Genomic DNA, 17,170 nt, shown 5'->3' with positions numbered 1-17,170 from the left:
GAGAACGAGATTGTGAAAGCGTACCCAATAAGCACAAAAAAGAGCACCACATATTTTCGGATTTTCTTCAATACAATTTCATATTTATAAAAAAAAATATATGTACAAAACAAATTACCAATCAAATAATTTTGAGTCAGTTGAGAATCGATGATCGTAAACGGCAATAAACCCAAATGCGAGAGTCGTTCATGTCTCAAGTTGGATATCTTTGAAAGTGCCTTGAATTTACGTTTCTTAAAGTCTCTTTCTCCAGAGATCTTGAGGCAGTCGACTCGCGAACTGCGAGGCTAAAGTATACGTTTCTTTGGGGCCGTGCTAAGCGTTGCGTGATCGCGTTAAATATGTTCAATCCATTTAGACTTGGTCTCTGCCTTCTGGTCACGGTTTGTCTGCACGCGCCGATCGCAACAGGCCAAGAAAAGTTTTCACTCAGTACTCCAGGTATTCATCCATATCGTAACAACAAACATTATTAAATGTTTTTAATTGAACAACAACAACAAAACTTTAATTCACTTTAGGATAATTGTGTTTTTTGCAAATGTTTCACTGCAACAAAAGAAAATTCAATATTATAATACTTTTTATATTATATATTATTATAGCAAGTTACATTATTTTCAAATTCAAACTAATAATTGGATTCAATTCCATAAAAAATATAATTCTTGTATTCATTTTCGTGTTTTACGCATTAGTATTGATAGATTTATAAATTAACTTTTGTATTATCTTCTAGCAAAAAAAATGTGTTTGAAACAAGATCTTAACACATGTTCTTGCCTTAATTTCCGTCTTTAACCAAATGGTGTTTTAGGTCTTTTTAACACTATCCCAGTTAGTGAAATTAAATTGCCAAGCACATCAACCAAAAAACCATCAGGAACAAAAGTGCCTGTACAGAAATTAGTGTGTCCACATCCGATTCGCATTCCGATCTTCAGCCTTCCTTGCGACACCGAAAGGGATTGCAGAATATTTGGTGGAGGATTGGCGTGTTGCAAGCAAAGATGCATCAAAGGAGTTTTGGTTCCAGTGTCTAGTGTACGTAAAGCAAGTAAGTCCTTATTTCACTATTTTTTAAATATAATAAACACCTCACGTATATAGAACAAAATTTAATGACGTATCCCAGATGTGTAAAGTTTATTTTAGAATTTTCATTTAAAAAATAACTAGTAAATTTTTAAATCTGTAACATTTTAAAGACAAAAATAATTATCTAGTAGATCAAGCGAAACTTCTGAAGTTATAATAAAAAAAATGTTCGTAAACGAATAAAACCTTTATTCACAAGACAAATTCGTCAGAGTCTTTGGTTTTGAAAAAATAGAGTGAAATTAAATACTTCTTTATGCAAGTACAAGAAGAAGTACTGAATAATGCCTTTTTCGGAATGATAGTAAAAGAAACAAATAGATATGCAGCAAAAGAAAGTAGTATTTCATATTTCTTGAATTATTTACTAATAAAATAAAAGGAAAATAATTAATTTCAAGATTCATTCAATTAAAATACATTTCTTTGCAACACTTCTGATTTGGCTAAGTAATAGCAAACAAAAAAGCGAGTGCTGTGAGAAAATATTACATAAAACAATACGTTAAAAAAATGCAATTATAATAATACTTGGTCAATGTCAATGCACATTTACTTAGATTAGACTAGTGAACGTCGTGTATTATTATTAGATGTCGTAATATCTCGAACACAAACGTTTATTATTTGCTTCTATTACACTTGAAGCTTTCTAATCATTTGCATTCATTACTAATATTACAGATTTTCTTTCATATTTTCACAACTTTCAAAATATAAACTTTTTTGATTAATCGTTTAATTTGTACTCTCTTCTGAATTATAGAATTTATAAAATAAGCAAAAAATAATAAATATATTCTTTAATAATTCAATAATTTGAAAACTTAAATGCTAATTTACTTTGCCTTTGACATAGATCTGAATGTCTATTGCAACATACAATATATTCTTTTTGCGTGCATTCTAATTTATGCACACAACTATTGATTAATCCGCATGTTCCCAATCACACGTTCAACAATGAGATAACAATTATTTGGTTTTACTTTGAAAGTCAATGTTTCAATCAGCGTTTTACTCGTAATTAGTTCAAGTCGTATGTTTTCTTAATTTTTCTCAGAATTGTCTGGACTTGGTGACAAAACAATAGAAAAGTATTTCATCCAATTTTCAAATGTTTGTAAATAAAGTGTTCAAAATTTCTAAAATAAATAATAAATTTGTAATAATTAATAATTGTACATCAATACCTCGCATAGTGCAGCTTCGATCAGTACTCAATTCTAAAAAATAGTAAACAAAATTATTATTTTTTATATATAAAAGATGGATTTTTAACTAAAACTAAAAGAAAGCAGAACAAAAATTCGCAAATTAAATGTGTAAATAAGTGATATTCTAAAATGGAAAGAGTCAAGGATATATTCTTTCCTTGCACTGTCGTTATTTCGTAATAAAAAGGTTACTATCATATTTGTTTTACAAAAATATATTACTTTTTTTTTATAGGAATTTCCAATTCCATTCAAGATCCTTTGACGAAACCGAAGAAACCTACAACGACTTCGACAACAACGACGACTACAACCACTACATCTACTACGACTACAACAACAACGCAAAGTTCAATCAGAAATGTAACGAAATCTGCAAAAACCCAGAACCTGGTCTGCCCTTCAAGTGATGTTCGTCCACCGATCTTCAGTCTACCTTGCGATAGCACCGGAGACTGTAAAATCTTCGGTCCAGGTTTGGTTTGCTGCAGACGAAGATGCCTTCAAGGCATCGCGCCACCTAAACCGGAAGTCAAGCACGCTCGTAAGTTTTAAAATGAAACCACTGGTTACGAAACTTCAGAACAGGATTTAAGCAAAAGCCATTGAATTTTTACATTTAACAATAATTTCTCCGCTGATTACTCTCTCTGTCTGTCTCTATTTTCTCTGACCGTTTTTCTTGCGCGCTTTCTCCGCACACTCACACTAATGAATCAGCGAGAGCATGTAGTAAACAATCGATTACATAATTTCCTACATTCCGAGACATCTTCCATATCGAAGCAAACTAATCAAAACAAAATGTTGACTGATAATTCGATCGACTGCAGAAAAGCGTATATGAGTGACTAAGCGGCAAACGGTTTCTATTAATTGAAATCGTTAATTCAGGCCATGCATTTTTTTAACCGACGATAAACCGCGAAACTGAATTCTGCCGTTTTGAAAGATACAAGTTTTGAAAGAAATTGGTTCGAAATCGCTCCAGTGACACGAAAGTCACGGTGATTAAAATTTAAAGAGTAAAAAAAATGTAAACCAATTCTGCTCACTTATATAATGGACGTGAACCAATTGCCGCAGTCTACTTGAAAATTCAAATTAAATATGAAATTGCACTATTATTTTCACTGAATGCGAATTGTCATTGTGTAATCATCAATAAACTACTACTATTACTTCAAGTGTGGATCCATTTAACGCTTGCCATCTGTTTCATAGCTATTTATAAACTAACTTCGATACTTTCAGCTCTTTGTGCTATGAACTAGTGTATTAAGATTTATATTTAAAAAAGAAACCCTCCTATTTTTCAGCCACTTTTTTTGGTTTAGTAGATAGAAAGTGTCCGGCTCAGCCGCTCACCGAAATACTGGAGATCAAAGAGTGCTCCAATGATGATGACTGTAGACCGAGGATCTGTTGTCCAGAAAAGGGAAGCGTTAAAGCTAAAAGTTATTGCAGGACACCTGCCCATACGGTCGACAGATTACCAGGAGGAAAAAGGATTGAAGAGCGTTAGTTTTCTAACATACACATTATTCACAATTTGAAAGTTAATTACATTTCTTTGTAGCTTTGAGGAGTTTCGCGAGTTATTTACAGTGTACACCTCCACCGCCGCTCGATTTGTTCCCAAGGCCATGTAAAGCGGCTTTAGATTGCTTTCCAAATTTGTGTTGCCAGGAAGGCGCGAATAGAGTTTGTAGACCACCAAGGAGATCGTTGATCTCACTCTTCACAGATGTAACTACGGTATTATGAATCAACCGGAATAATTATTAGTACTATTATTTTTACAAAATTCACATTTCAGAGATTCGGGGCTTCAGAGGCTACAAAGAAATTTATTCAGCGTATCACAAACTAATGTAAATTCCAAAAACATCCTTGTACATAAGATTAGATTGTAATAAACACCAATTAAAAAACAGGCCAACATTTAAATTCCATCACAACTCGTTTTATAATAACCTGTATAGGAAATGATCATCTCTGGACCGAACCTGACAAGGTCGTAAAACGAAGCCCTTTTACATGTTAACTCTTTGAAGTACCAGGAATTTCTAGACAACTGAGTCAGACAACTTCGTCAAATGAATCTACATCGGATGGTATGGACTAAAATGTATCCCTTAACATATCAACCAAATTAAAGGATAATTGTTCTTTCCTGGACATTTTCTAGAAAACGGACATTGTATTCAAGCAGTCAACTTTACGTTATCAAGATAAAATAAGTCTCAAAGTCTTTCAACTTAATATTGATTCCATATGATACAAAATCCATTTTATAGCATTAATTTAAGTAACTGGTTGCATAATTTAATTTGAGTTATATTGTTTATAATAATAAACCTTATATCAGATATCAAAGGATAATGTAGGTATGATCAGGAATGATAAGGAATTAAAATAAAACTGACCAGTATTTATCTAAAGATAAGTATGTTTTTTTTTTACTAAAATCATACAAATTCCAATCTCACTTATAATAAATGTACAAAAATTTATACATTATCTCTCATCTTCTTGGATCTTGTACAATTCCGGTAAATTTGAATATAACATTCATTTAGTCCAACTGAAAAGGATAAAAATTATATTAGTAAAATTCAAAACATAATTCTATAAAAATTATATCAGTTACCTTCTTGAAACCAATGTCGTTGGCGTATTCCCTAAAGCATTGACGGCACAGGTTCAAGCCATACTTGCGGATAAGTCCATGCCCGTTGGAGCAGGAGCGGCTGTAAAATAAATAAACAAATAAGTAATGACAGAATTTATTTTAGTAACAAAAAATAATACAATTATTGCTGATTCAAACACTTTAAAGAAAATAAGCTAATAGATTAATGTAAACGTATAAACTAACTTTACTTGTATTGTTGTTAAAGCAGTATCTTTGTTGTTATTACTTTTTTTTAAGTTTACAGTGGAACCTCGCTTAACGAGAATTTTTACACGTAATGAAACATATTCAAATATACACACAATATGTGTACACAAGTTTTAAAAATGTAGCAGGGCCGCATCCGGGACTTCTCTTCTCATCGTCACTCGTTATGAGTCATTTTTTCTTACAATTTTGCTCGTTAAGCGAAATGCTCACTATGTCAGGTTCCACTGTATTTCTAAAATGCTTTTTAATAATATTAAAGTGTATTTAAACTGAAACTAATTTAATCAACGTTACACGTGAACAGACAATCCTACCCATGCGGTTATGTTTATACAAAGTTAGATTTTACATAGAAAATGCAATATATTTAAGTTTGTTACGAAATATATATAAAACTTACCATGATCTTGATCCTTGGCCGTATTTACGAGGGTGAGAATACCAGATATTTTGGAAACCCATTTTGCACTCACAAAGGTTAGCACGAAAAGAAATGGCGGTTGAGCGGCACGGGAAGTGTTAGCTGCAGCTCACCCTTGCGGATATCAAAAGAACTACAGTGGCGGCAAATTTAAAAATTAGAAACCTCTGAAGCATTATTATTATTGTTTGTGCTGATATTTATTTTTCTTATTATTAATGTTTAAATATCTGGTCTTTAATTAGGTATAAACTGACTATATGCACCACACAGTACGAGCTAAGTTACATACTTCCACTCTCTGTAGAGGGGAATTAACAGAAGAAGATGATGCATTCATAATTCGTAACTAAAGACGAAGAAGAACTTATTAAAAACTGATGTATTTCATAAACAAATGGTATTATTATTACAAAAAATAACACTACTTTATTTGGTTTGAGATATAACAAAATAATAATTAAATATTTACAAACTGCAATAAAAGTATAATTGTTTTATTCAGACTAAATTGAATCAGACATTATGGCTAGATGTTCAGTCTTCTCCTTGATTGCCTGCATTAAGAAGGGGATCCTTTCAAAATCGGAGAGAGCGTTCCAATCGTCTAAGCAAATCGAAACCACTGTGTGACCCATAGACTCTAACGTTTTAATCGAATGACTGACGAATCCTTTCATTGTTTTTGTATTTCGCATATAATGCATATTATTCAAGCCATATATTAATACCCTGAAACACACATAAATTAATTCCACGGACAAAGAAAATTCTCATTGATAAATACATTTGATTATCTCCCATATCTAAATCTTCCAGTTTATTAGAATTGTTTGCAGGTGGAAATGCGACTGCATAACCACCCTTTCTCAACATAACCACATGATCTGAAAACAAATTATTATATATACCATATGTTTAATGTTTTATTTATACTAATTTACCTATAGTATGGTATAATTCACTGACTATATTGGTCTTAACGTAATTCTGGCCCCCGAAGGCAACCTGTAGAGAGGCTTCAAGCGGAAATTCGTTATCCGCAGAAACCTTACTTTGCAACTGCTCTAATACTTCATTTGCAGGTAACATCGACATATAGTCCGATTTGTACAAAGTGATGGACTGCTTCAACAACAATAAATTACGGTAATCAGCAACGAACCCTGAAACACAGATCCACCTCAGTTTTTAGGTCCTATTACTGTTAAAATTTCTTACCTTTATTAATTGTTTTATTAATATTAGCATCGCTTAAAGCCTTTTCAAGTATTTCAGGTACGTAAACATCCAAAATGCAAAGCGAGGTCGCCATCTTCAACCAAAACATATCTTTCAAATTTTTCAATTTGTTCGAAGTCTGCAACGTGCCCTTAATCGAATCCATATATTTGGAATTACCGTTGCACATTCCTAACATGAAAACAATTATCGAAATGTTGACGGAACTAGTGTTTTCAAACGTCAACGGATCGTCATGTATCTTTTTAAGAATATAATCCATGAGATTACTGTGTTCGTGATACTGCAAGAACAATAATATTACTAAAACTCAATCTTAACGTTTCATAAAACATACCACTTTAAAGAGCCTTCGAAGAATATGGATAGCAGGTTCAAATCCTAAGTCATTATCTAATATTCTATTTACGCTAAGATCGATGAAGACGTCATTGTAGTAGAAGGTGTGCTTGTTGCTGACCCTGTGTACCAATTTACTTAAGGTCGTCTCGATGTCTGTCAATTGCAAAGAATCGAATTGCACAATCAGACAGTCCAAGCATCTCTTCATTAACTGTTCGAAATACGGATCCGCCTCCATATCGCATATAGACCAAACAATGCTCATCGCGTTCCGAAAATCTATGTCACCCCTATACTTTACAATTGAATTCACAATAGTTTCCACACACTTATCGGAAACATTCTTTTTCGAAACGTATTGAAGACACTCCGTCATAGTCAATAAATTCTCTCTGTCCAATTTGTAAGGTATCTGGATTTCAAATACGATAGGTAGGGCCAATCGGAGAGCTTCGACCAGAGGTGTACTCTTCATATGTGTGAACAAAAAATCAATGAAGATAATTTGATGTAACGATAAATCGTTGATTTGATGCCTAATCAATTGCAACAACACCTGAACTATTGTGCTATCAGATTGCACTCCTATGAAATTCATCACTTTTAGCGCTTCGATCGAATCATTCAGTTCTATAGCGCCTGAATGTTTCTTTAGGCATTTGCATAACTTTTCAAAATCAGGATGCTTTATAATTTGCTGTATTGATAAATTAGAGCTGAAAGTATAAATTAATGACAAATATTTTACACAATATTTCCAACATACTTTCCACTTTTCTGTAATAAAAACAGAGACCTTAAAGCCTGCATCATGTGTTTATGGTTCATAATTTTGCTGTGATCGTTTACAATTTCTAAAACATTTTGAGTTTTTGATGCCACTTTCAAATTGGAAAGCAGGATATCCTGATTGGTGTAGGTAGCTGGACCACTTTGTCTAATCAACTCTGCAAAGTACGAATTATTATTATTTACGATTTGATCTATGGTGTACCTAAATTACCCTTTGTTATACTAGAGAGAGTCCTGACTGAATTTTGCCTATTTGAAAGCAACGTTTTCAAATTTGAACTAAAAAGTAACTTCAGCACTTGAGACATCTTAATCTGAAACAAAGACAACAACAATCATTGAGATACTTAAAATCTTAATTAAGACAGTGCAATTGACCATTCCCGTCCTTGGTATTAATTTAATTCTGTTATTCAAGTACGCTACAATGCACAGTGATTAATTTAAAAATTGGCGCCATTCCAAGAAACAGGCAGGGAGGCGGTAACGAGTGGGGCAGATTGTCATATGATTGGTTCATAAAATGCCAACTGCTACCACTGATAAACAAAAATGTCTGAAGTGACTAGTGTAAATTAATATGAAAATAGCAAGTTGTTGAATAACTATTTCGTCATTAGTGCACAGTTATTGGTCGGGTGAAGTTGTGAAAGTACCTTTAAGGGTTCAATAAACAATAACAGAAATTTAGAAAAGAAATACAGAATATCATGGACGACGAGGATAACGATGAGCGAACAAGGAAGCTGGGCTACAAACCACAAAAAGAGAGTGTTTACAACAAACTGCTACCTTATGCGGATAAACTGGACGAGGAATCTGAAAAGCTCTTCTTCGACATCAAAACTAACCTCGTCAAAGCCTTTCTGGCACGTGAAGTAAAACCTGCCTGTGCAATCTGGACCTCAAGGTTGTTCAAGTAAGGATCGATGATGTTCACTTTTTTTTTGCAGGATCAATTGGGTACGACCCTTCGCGTTTTTCAATCACGATAATCCTGTAATTCACCAATTTAAATTAAATTCAATCAACCCGCGTTATTTTTACCTAACATTTGACACTTTTTTTTGACAGTCACTATCATACTTGCACTTGTCACGTGATGGCAGTCTAATAAGAATTTAAGATTTGTAGTGGGAGTAAACTTATTTTGAAAGTTTAAGAAAGTTGTATAAAGATATATTAGAAATACAGTAAAGATAGGCTACAATCAAAAAATCATTAAAAAAAAAGATAACATTACATTTCTCATTACAATTTCTATTTTTGTTATGTTTTTAATTTCTATATATATTTATATTTAGCATTTTTTTGTAAATGCAAAAATTGTCATGATGACTTAACAAATCTTTTGTCTTAATGTGAACAATATTTTGTTTACGCTATTTCATTGCAACTGTTTTTAATAATTAAATTTTCATAGTTAATTCAAACTAAATTTTAAACAAGTCTTCTTCCAGAATAAATATTGCAACAATAAGAAATATAAATTAAAACCATAATATAATAATTTAAAAAAAAAGTCAACTACTGCTTTACAGCGCTATTTCCAATAGGTCTTGTTATGCTCTAATATAATGGTTTATTTAATAATATTTTTTGTAACAAATTACCAAAATATAAACTTTTCGAAGTAAGAAAAATAAAACTAAATTATGCTGATGCAAAGGGTGGTTTATTTATTAAGTAAAAAAATAAATATTTTATTTATTCTCAGAACAGGGATATGCTAATTTAAATAATAATAAACATATCCGCTGTTTTTCCGCACTAAATAAATAAGAATTTGCAAATTATGCAAAAATAACAGATTATTTCCAAATGGTTGTTTACTGAAATTAATATTTCTACATGCTTGAAAAGAAGTGTAATTTATCAAGCAATTAAATATATTGTTCAATGGTTTGTTTTCAAGATAACGCTATGCTTAGGTATTAATTAAAACAATTGGATCTAAGTATATACAAAAGTTTCAGATTACTTCCATCAATGTGCAACGTGCAAAATGTATTATTACATTCAAATTAATTTCCTTTTTGATAATCCAATTTTTTATTTAAATATTTGTTTTATTCATATATGAATTGACCTTAAGGATTTTTTTAAAGAAATCCTCAATAATTTATCTATCATTGATTATTTTAAATACATATGAATGAGTCATACCTTTTATTATTGTGCAATTTTCTTTAACCATATGACGACATGCTTTCTAGAACTAGACAAAAACTTCTCTAAAATAATAATAGTTTCTTGAAATATTCAGTATTAATTGTATATGATTACAATATACAATTAATACAGTTTAAAATATTTATTATTACTATTATTAATGTAAGTAAATAATTGAGTTTGATATATAGAATCTTTTTGCCTTGAAATTATAACAATTTGACCTTTTGTTATATAACAACAATTCAAATCTTTTTGATGTCTTTACAATGAAATGTGTTTGAATGTTAGGATTTTCATAAAATACGCGAATGTTACTTATGGAAACGCATGTTATTTGTTTTGGACGAACTTGTTGGCAGCTTTATTAGAACATTCAACCCAGCACAAACAACCGCCTTTGCTCTTTCTTTTCTGTTGTTGATGATCTAGTGTACATGAGTGCGTATAAACACATAAAAATTGTAAGGATATTTTTGAACGCTTTAATTTAGAATTTTTCTTTGTTCACGGGAAGGAAATCATGAAATCCTTTTTGTGTATAGGTACATGAAGATTTACGGTTTGAAGTTCTCCAAAGAAGATCACATATGCTTGATAAAACTATATTACGAGAATATCTTGATTCCGAACTTGGAACCGACGAGGATCAACAGATACGCAATTATTTTATCATTTTTGCTCAAGTGAGTTTGACACGAAAACGAATGTAAGATGTTGTTAAAACTTTTTTTTTTCTTTATTGAAGAAAAAAAGAATTACTCAGCAATGAAGATTTGCAACTGGATTGGAGACCGCTGTACGAATTGTGGGAAAGGGTTACCAAGAAATCCAATAAACATCTTGGGATGTATCGATATATGACAACTTTACAGGGAAGCTTAGATTTACTTGTTAAGTCTGCAAGGATGTAAGTTATTGATAAACATTTTAAAATAGCTTTTATTTTAATATAATACATTTTCAGTTATTTTCCTGTAACGGCTACACAGGAAGTTTTAGATGAATTCAGACCGAAGCTTTGTCCATTGACGATCTTTGATATGCAAAATGGAATCAATTATCTTGAAGCGTTTTTACCGATTATAACAAAACCCGAAGAAGCCCATTTGGGTTATAAACTTTGGCTTGAAGAGTTTATGAACATATGGAACGTTTTCTTTGGGTCCGCTGGTTGGGAAAATGTAATTTTCTTACTTTATATAAACACATTTATTCTACATTACTATATGTTTTCAGGATATGACTTGGCTAATGGCAAATCTAGCTTACTACAATGTTGGGCAAATTGATTGGGATCCTTATATACCTAACATGTTTGTGAGGTTCATGCGTACATTGGGATTACCGGTCACCTTCAAACATAAAGGAGTTGGGAAGTTTTTTAAAGTCGAAATTACGCCCATGGCTATGTGGATTGTATACACTTTAGGTGGCCCTACCGATTTGGCTTTTAAACATCTCGAACAGTTTATGCACACTTTGGAATCGTATTATCATACGGCTAATTCCGGAAGGTAAGTCATTATTCTTGTATTGATTGTGAAGTTTATGGTTGTTCATAATTTTATTTTAGGTGGTCTCCGAGAATCAAAGAGTTTCTTAAAAAAATATCTCTGCAATTCGTCACGCGTATACACAATGAAAGACATAAAGCAAAGTCGTGGGAATTCGATATACCCGACAGCTATAAATTAAGCGACTATGACATCGATAGGTTCGTGAACATCATGAAACCTTGCGTAGAACATTCCGTCTTTTCACGACAGCTACAAGATCTAACAATGACGTACAATTATTTGGCATCCTTGAGGCCCAACATAATAGTACCAATTTTATTAGACAAACTCTACATGTCCATGGACTCCTTGACCGAACCGAATAAATTGACATCAGCTATGAATAGTGTAACTGCGGTTGCTAGGTACGCTATCAACTATAATGATTTGCTCTTGTACTAAATAAATACTTATACTTTAGGTATATGGTTCAGGGTAAAAGATTGAATTACCCAGAAGGACCAATGCATGTGATTCCGCTGCTTTTTAACCTTTTGCCGGGAATTGATCCGAACGATATCCGTAAATGTTTTATGACCTTTAATTTTATTGTACAATTTGTGAACATGATTCCACTGTTGAACTCTTCGGAGGCGTCCAAATACTACACTGATTTGACAGAAGAAGAGCACATTGTGTGCGAAGCAACAGCCGGCTTCGAGGATTTCGTTTTACAATTCTTCGATCGTCTATGCATTTGGGTTGAATCAAATAGTTTGGAATCTACTCGCATGGAACAAAATGACCATGATAGACGGAAGAATAAATCTGAAACAGTAACGGAAAGTGCTTTGATCTCCGTTCTTTCAGCAGTCTTGTCACAATGTTCACCGGAGATTTTTACGGTATTTGCTACTTTAAGCACACATTTCAAATGTACTAATAAAATTGTTACTTATTGCAGTCGGCGCTAAGGAAAATGTATAACTTTGCTACGACGAGGATTTTTGAAGTGAAAATCTCAGGAAAATTAGTAGGCATTATATGTCAAATATTTGCTAGGATTAATCCTCAAGAGACAACTAAACTTTTTATTCCACACCTCTGTGATACTATAGAGAATTTATTTAGTGAGCATGATAATATCATGGAAGAAGAAAACTTAGATGAAGAACTTCTGTATAATATTTTACTACTATCCGAAGTACGCAATATTTTATTATATTAGACAATATTATATAATGTTGTCTATTTTTAGATTGTCGATGTCAATTCGGAGATTATAAAATACATAGATAGGATTACTCAGATTTTGGATCGTCTTCTGTTCATGGCATCACTACAAGCGACGGTTATGGGTGGAAGGATGCTCTCTATAATTACAACGACTTTAACATTCACGCAACCAAAAGAATATCGTAGTACATCAGTGCCTTACGACACCAGCGTTAAGGATTATCTACCAATTAGAGAATGGGGCAAAGCCGGTCAATTAAAAGACTTGAATATCAGCTGGTACATGCCGGGAGAGAAGGAAATTGAATGCGCGCAAATGCTTCTAAACAGATATTTGATTCCGGAGTTGGAAAAGCTCGAGAAATACGCCGATGGTGAATTGGAGCTGAACAGAGAAGAGCGCAGAAAGAGCTTTAAAATTGTCGTCGCTTCTCTAGGATGTCATACAGTTTTACCGCTTTGGAAAGAACCTCCCCTCAAAATGTAAGTTTACTCATAATTGAAAAATTGCAATATTTTATTTACGAACAATTTTAGTATGGAATCTGTTCTAAAACCGTGGGCTTTTGAGTTGATCATTAGCAGTTCGCATACAATTCAAATGCCGGACGGCAGAAATGTACGGAAAGTCGTTGCGGATATATTGCATAAAGTTCAGATTAAGATACTTGATGTCGATGAAGGCGATACCAAGAGTATATTCTACATAATCAACGTAAATATATATCTAAATATCTAAGAATTTTCATCATTAAACGATTTGCTTTTTAGATTTACGATTTACTTTTGTTTAATAAATTCAGAGGACGTGACTTTGAATATCATTGGAAAAATTTCCACACTGTAAAAATACTGTTAGAGGATAAGGTAAATAAAAGGAAGAAACATCTTCGACATATCTTAATTGACCGAGTCATGCTGCACCAAGAATTAAGAAACGAGAGCAGAAGCTGCATGTTCACATACACTCATCAACAAGTCATTGAAGATTTGTTCAAATTGGCGACTAGTCGTTACAGCGAAGTAATTATCAAATTGCATAAGTATACGTTCGATGAGTAATTATTAAATTTTAGGTAAGAATATTGTCTCAGTTGAGATTATTCAATGCAGTTCATACATATCCTTACGCATATACCGTCATCTCGCCGTATATCAAAGAGATCCTCACTTTGGATTCGACAGAACATCATTCCAAATTCAAAGGTTGTTTATATATCTTGCTGGGTCCTAAATCGAGTCCGATTATCGCGCGTCATGATTGGCAGTTCATTAAAGAGATTTGGCCTATGATTGTCACATCCAAACCATCTGAGAAAATTTCCATAGTTAATTTAATGGACTCTGTAGTCAGTTATGTCCATACTTATTTTCCGACGATAGCCATAAATTTTGAGATTCCGGAAAAGACATTGAAAGTGGCATACGATTTTGCCGAGGCTGGTACAAAGAAAATCTGCTTGGATGATTTCACCGAAGAGATTCAATCATCTTCAGAGAAATTGAGGTTGCGTTCTCTAGACAATTTAAATACTTATAACGAAATTTTGGATATGCTTCTGGAAGCTGCTACTACCGGAAACCTGTAAGTTTCGATTTATATATCAATTATTTCGTTCATACAATTTGACAATTTTAAGGCACTGGAGATATCATATGATGGCTGTATGTTTCTTAAGAGATTTAGTTCATTGCCATGTACGATATAATGCAAATGTCGTCCGTTTCTTCTTATCTATGCTCATTAATGAATCGTTGAAAATACGGAAGCTAGCAATGAAGGCGGTCGTATTTATTTTGATTCAGAACAAGCCAAATTTTGTGAGAATACAAATCGACCCAAAGAAATATATGCGCGAAATTCCAAAATCTTCGAAATTACCGCCTGGTATTAGAGCAGATAATGAATGGTTGCTCTATAACAGTAAGACGTCACCGAAGAATACAGAGCAATGGAACGAAACCAGATTCTGCCATGACCAATATTCTGGCTATTATTGTTGGCCTCCAACTATAACAGTCTCGGCTCCACCAAATGATCAACCTAATATAAGTGACCATCCAGAAATAATGACTGCTCAACAAAAAGAAATTTATGAATTCTTCACGAACGACGCGAATATGGATTTATTGATCAAATATTGGTCTTTGGAGGAAAAGAAAGGCAATGATAAATTTAGTTCGAGTCGCTTCATTCTCTTTAAAGTAAGTTTGAATTGAATTTCCAATGCAATGTTTGTATTTTTATTTGTATATTTTTTTAGCATGTGTTTAAAATGTTTGAAGATAAATTGCTACCAATATTTATACCACGTTTACAAAAATTAACGGAGGAAAAACAGGAGCAAAGCCAAAGATGCGCAACTGAAATCATTTCCGGTCTCTTGTCCGGCTGCAAACATTGGAATTACGAAAAAACCGAAAATATGTGGAAGCAATTGTTGCCTATAATAAGAACGGCTTTTAACAATCTGTCCGATGAGAACTTCGTAGATTGGGCCTCGTGTTTTGCTGCAGGATTGGAAAATCGCGATCCAAATAGGTATTATTGGTTGCTCGAATTCCTTGTGGACAGCCCACTGAGCGAGCAGACTACATTCATAGCATCTGCCAGACTGTACATAATATTCGTTACACTTGCGAAACAGTCGTGGAGAAATGCCGAACTGTTAAACAGAAATTTTGAATATTTAAAAGACTACTTAAGCCATCCATTCCAAAACATCAGGGATAAGATTAACATATCTCTGGTAGCAACGTTCCTAAAAGATTTCCAGTTCCCTTCAGGAGATTGTCCCAAAATTACAGAATTCTTCGAAACTGTTACTCCCAAACTCAACGAACTCTATGCAAATACGCTTTATAAATTGGAGCACACAAAAACTGCTGAAACAGATGCTGCCAAAAAAGAAGTTACCGATAAAATTCGCCTGTTTAAAGTCGGTAAGTATCATTTTACAAACGCATTAAATACATGTATTTATTTATTGTATTTTCAGTGGGTAAATTTGCGATCGGAACCATCGCCCGAATAAATTACTCGACGTTACCGGAGTTTGTGTCGCTGATACCAATAGCTTGTGTGCTGCAAAGCAACGAAGTGGATGATGAATTGTCGCTGATATGCAACAGTATATTGGCAACGTTCTCCAATAATATGACTCTCTACAAGAATATCCCTAATATAATTTCTTGTATAAAAGATGTGTCTGTATGTCCCTTCTGGTCGGCACGCGCAGTGATCGCCGAATTCATTGGGGTCTTCGTCTTTCATAATATGGCCAACATCATCATGAATAAAAAATGGATCGACGATATCCAAGAGGTAGCCATAAAGTTACTACAAGACCTACAGCCGGAAGTCAGAGTGAAGGCAGGCCAATTGGTCAGTGGTCTTCTCCATTGCCATTTCGTTAGAGATCAAAGTGCTCTGCTGGTTTGTATTCAATGAAAGAAGACATTTTAAGCATGTATTAATGTTTCGTGAAATTTCAGGAAATATTCAAAGATAAGGCTGCAACTAAACTGAGACATAGACAAGGTGTTGCTTCCAACATTTGCGTTAGACATGCAGGTGTTTTAGGTTTATGCAGTTTCATCAACGCCCATCCGTATGATGTCCCGGATTACATACCAGGAATTTTCGAAGATCTAGGCGCACATCTCAGCGATCCGCAGCCAATTCCTGTAAGTTACATAATCATTTGCAGCCTTGAACGAATTATACTTAATGACATTTTAGGCGACTATTCGTAAGACTTTGGGAGATTTTAAACGTACACATCACGTGGACTGGGAATATCACAAATTGAAATTCACCGAGAGCGAACTGCTAGTGCTTAGCGACCTTACAGTACCTCCATCATACTATGCTTAAATGCAATGAATACCTAAATTTACCCTACAATATTATTTATATATGTCTCTTCGAGTGGTAATTGTTTCGTATGTACATGTTTTACATATGTATCTAATATCGTACGTGCAAAGTGTGGTTTAACTTTCTTTTATTTATTTATTTTACTCTGCGGATCATGGAAATATGTGATAGACATTTTACTTTACTAACTTAGTTCTAGAACTTTCAACAACAACAACAACAATAATATTTTATTTAAACGTGTAGGTGATCAGTGTAGCCTTGTTATATTGTGGAAAGTGACAAGATTATATTATTTATGTTTCAATTAAAATCTATTCTATTTAATTGTATAGACAGAAAACAAACATGTATTTTATG

At 33.2% G+C, this 17,170-nt stretch overlaps 4 protein-coding genes across 10 annotated transcripts; 2 read left to right on the top strand and 2 right to left on the bottom strand.

Moving 5' to 3' along the window:
• The first annotated feature begins 277 nt into the window (after positions 1–277).
• On the top strand, positions 278–4,254 carry LOC108562465. 3 transcript variants are annotated; one of them, XM_017920817.1, is made up of 6 exons: positions 278–444; positions 821–1,060; positions 2,554–2,862; positions 3,659–3,838; positions 3,898–4,076; positions 4,138–4,254. In XM_017920817.1, exons 1-6 carry the CDS (start codon positions 345–347, stop codon positions 4,189–4,191), a joined length of 1,062 nt encoding a protein of 353 aa, XP_017776306.1. In that variant the 5' UTR covers positions 278–344; the 3' UTR covers positions 4,192–4,254. The 3 variants fall into 3 exon arrangements, with proteins under 3 accessions (XP_017776306.1, XP_017776305.1, XP_017776304.1); XM_017920816.1 differs by having other exon boundaries at positions 3,656–3,838; XM_017920815.1 differs by having other exon boundaries at positions 3,638–3,838.
• Positions 4,255–4,787: 533 nt separating this feature from the next.
• LOC108562464 (40S ribosomal protein S29) lies at positions 4,788–5,742 on the bottom strand. Its single transcript, XM_017920814.1, has 3 exons — positions 5,627–5,742; positions 4,972–5,071; positions 4,788–4,905 (listed from the first exon to the last, which is right to left on the bottom strand). Exons 1-3 carry the CDS (start codon positions 5,686–5,688, stop codon positions 4,897–4,899), a joined length of 171 nt encoding a protein of 56 aa, XP_017776303.1. The 5' UTR covers positions 5,689–5,742; the 3' UTR covers positions 4,788–4,896.
• Positions 5,743–6,098: 356 nt separating this feature from the next.
• Positions 6,099–9,122, bottom strand: LOC108562481. 4 transcript variants are annotated; one of them, XM_017920844.1, is made up of 9 exons: positions 9,076–9,122; positions 8,875–9,020; positions 8,235–8,337; positions 7,998–8,178; positions 7,227–7,947; positions 6,869–7,172; positions 6,592–6,813; positions 6,435–6,534; positions 6,099–6,379 (listed from the first exon to the last, which is right to left on the bottom strand). In XM_017920844.1, exons 3-9 carry the CDS (start codon positions 8,329–8,331, stop codon positions 6,154–6,156), a joined length of 1,851 nt encoding a protein of 616 aa, XP_017776333.1. In that variant the 5' UTR covers positions 8,332–8,337; positions 8,875–9,020; positions 9,076–9,122; the 3' UTR covers positions 6,099–6,153. The 4 variants fall into 4 exon arrangements, with proteins under 4 accessions (XP_017776333.1, XP_017776332.1, XP_017776334.1 ...); XM_017920843.1 differs by having other exon boundaries at positions 9,071–9,118; XM_017920845.1 differs by having other exon boundaries at positions 8,816–9,095.
• On the top strand, positions 8,540–17,169 carry LOC108562480 (proteasome activator complex subunit 4-like). 2 transcript variants are annotated; one of them, XM_017920840.1, is made up of 17 exons: positions 8,540–8,942; positions 10,741–10,881; positions 10,944–11,105; positions 11,163–11,379; positions 11,435–11,712; positions 11,772–12,119; positions 12,176–12,599; positions 12,659–12,898; positions 12,953–13,413; positions 13,468–13,645; positions 13,702–13,953; positions 14,007–14,515; positions 14,571–15,135; positions 15,195–15,873; positions 15,930–16,366; positions 16,426–16,617; positions 16,673–17,169. In XM_017920840.1, exons 1-17 carry the CDS (start codon positions 8,734–8,736, stop codon positions 16,805–16,807), a joined length of 5,427 nt encoding a protein of 1,808 aa, XP_017776329.1. In that variant the 5' UTR covers positions 8,540–8,733; the 3' UTR covers positions 16,808–17,169. The 2 variants fall into 2 exon arrangements, with proteins under 2 accessions (XP_017776329.1, XP_017776330.1); XM_017920841.1 differs by lacking the exon at positions 8,540–8,942 and having other exon boundaries at positions 10,822–10,885.
• Position 17,170: the final 1 nt, after the last annotated feature.

Source organism: Nicrophorus vespilloides, unplaced genomic scaffold, assembly GCF_001412225.1.
Source record: "Nicrophorus vespilloides isolate i.1.1-1 unplaced genomic scaffold, Nicve_v1.0, whole genome shotgun sequence".
NCBI classification, from domain to species: Eukaryota; Metazoa; Arthropoda; class Insecta; order Coleoptera; family Silphidae; genus Nicrophorus; species Nicrophorus vespilloides.
This window is presented reverse-complemented; position numbering and strand designations above follow the sequence as displayed.

Coding starts and splice junctions, on each gene's coding strand:
- LOC108562465 (XM_017920815.1), top strand. CDS start 345: ATGTTCAATCCATTTAGACTTGGTCTCTGCCTTCTGGTCACGGTTTGT. Junction 2,863..3,637: donor ACCGGAAGTCAAGCACGCTC/GTAAGTTTTAAA, acceptor CCTATTTTTCAG/CCACTTTTTTTGGTTTAGTA. Junction 4,077..4,137: donor TCTTCACAGATGTAACTACG/GTATTATGAATC, acceptor TTCACATTTCAG/AGATTCGGGGCTTCAGAGGC.
- LOC108562464 (XM_017920814.1), bottom strand. CDS start 5,688: ATGGGTTTCCAAAATATCTGGTATTCTCACCCTCGTAAATACGGCCAA. Junction 5,072..5,626: donor GGCCAAGGATCAAGATCATG/GTAAGTTTTATA, acceptor TTTATTTTACAG/CCGCTCCTGCTCCAACGGGC.
- LOC108562481 (XM_017920844.1), bottom strand. CDS start 8,331: ATGTCTCAAGTGCTGAAGTTACTTTTTAGTTCAAATTTGAAAACGTTG. Junction 7,173..7,226: donor TTCGAAGGCTCTTTAAAGTG/GTATGTTTTATG, acceptor TTGTTCTTGCAG/TATCACGAACACAGTAATCT. Junction 6,814..6,868: donor TAATAAAACAATTAATAAAG/GTAAGAAATTTT, acceptor TCTGTGTTTCAG/GGTTCGTTGCTGATTACCGT.
- LOC108562480 (XM_017920840.1), top strand. CDS start 8,734: ATGGACGACGAGGATAACGATGAGCGAACAAGGAAGCTGGGCTACAAA. Junction 13,646..13,701: donor GTATATTCTACATAATCAAC/GTAAATATATAT, acceptor TTTGCTTTTTAG/ATTTACGATTTACTTTTGTT. Junction 16,367..16,425: donor GAGATCAAAGTGCTCTGCTG/GTTTGTATTCAA, acceptor GTGAAATTTCAG/GAAATATTCAAAGATAAGGC.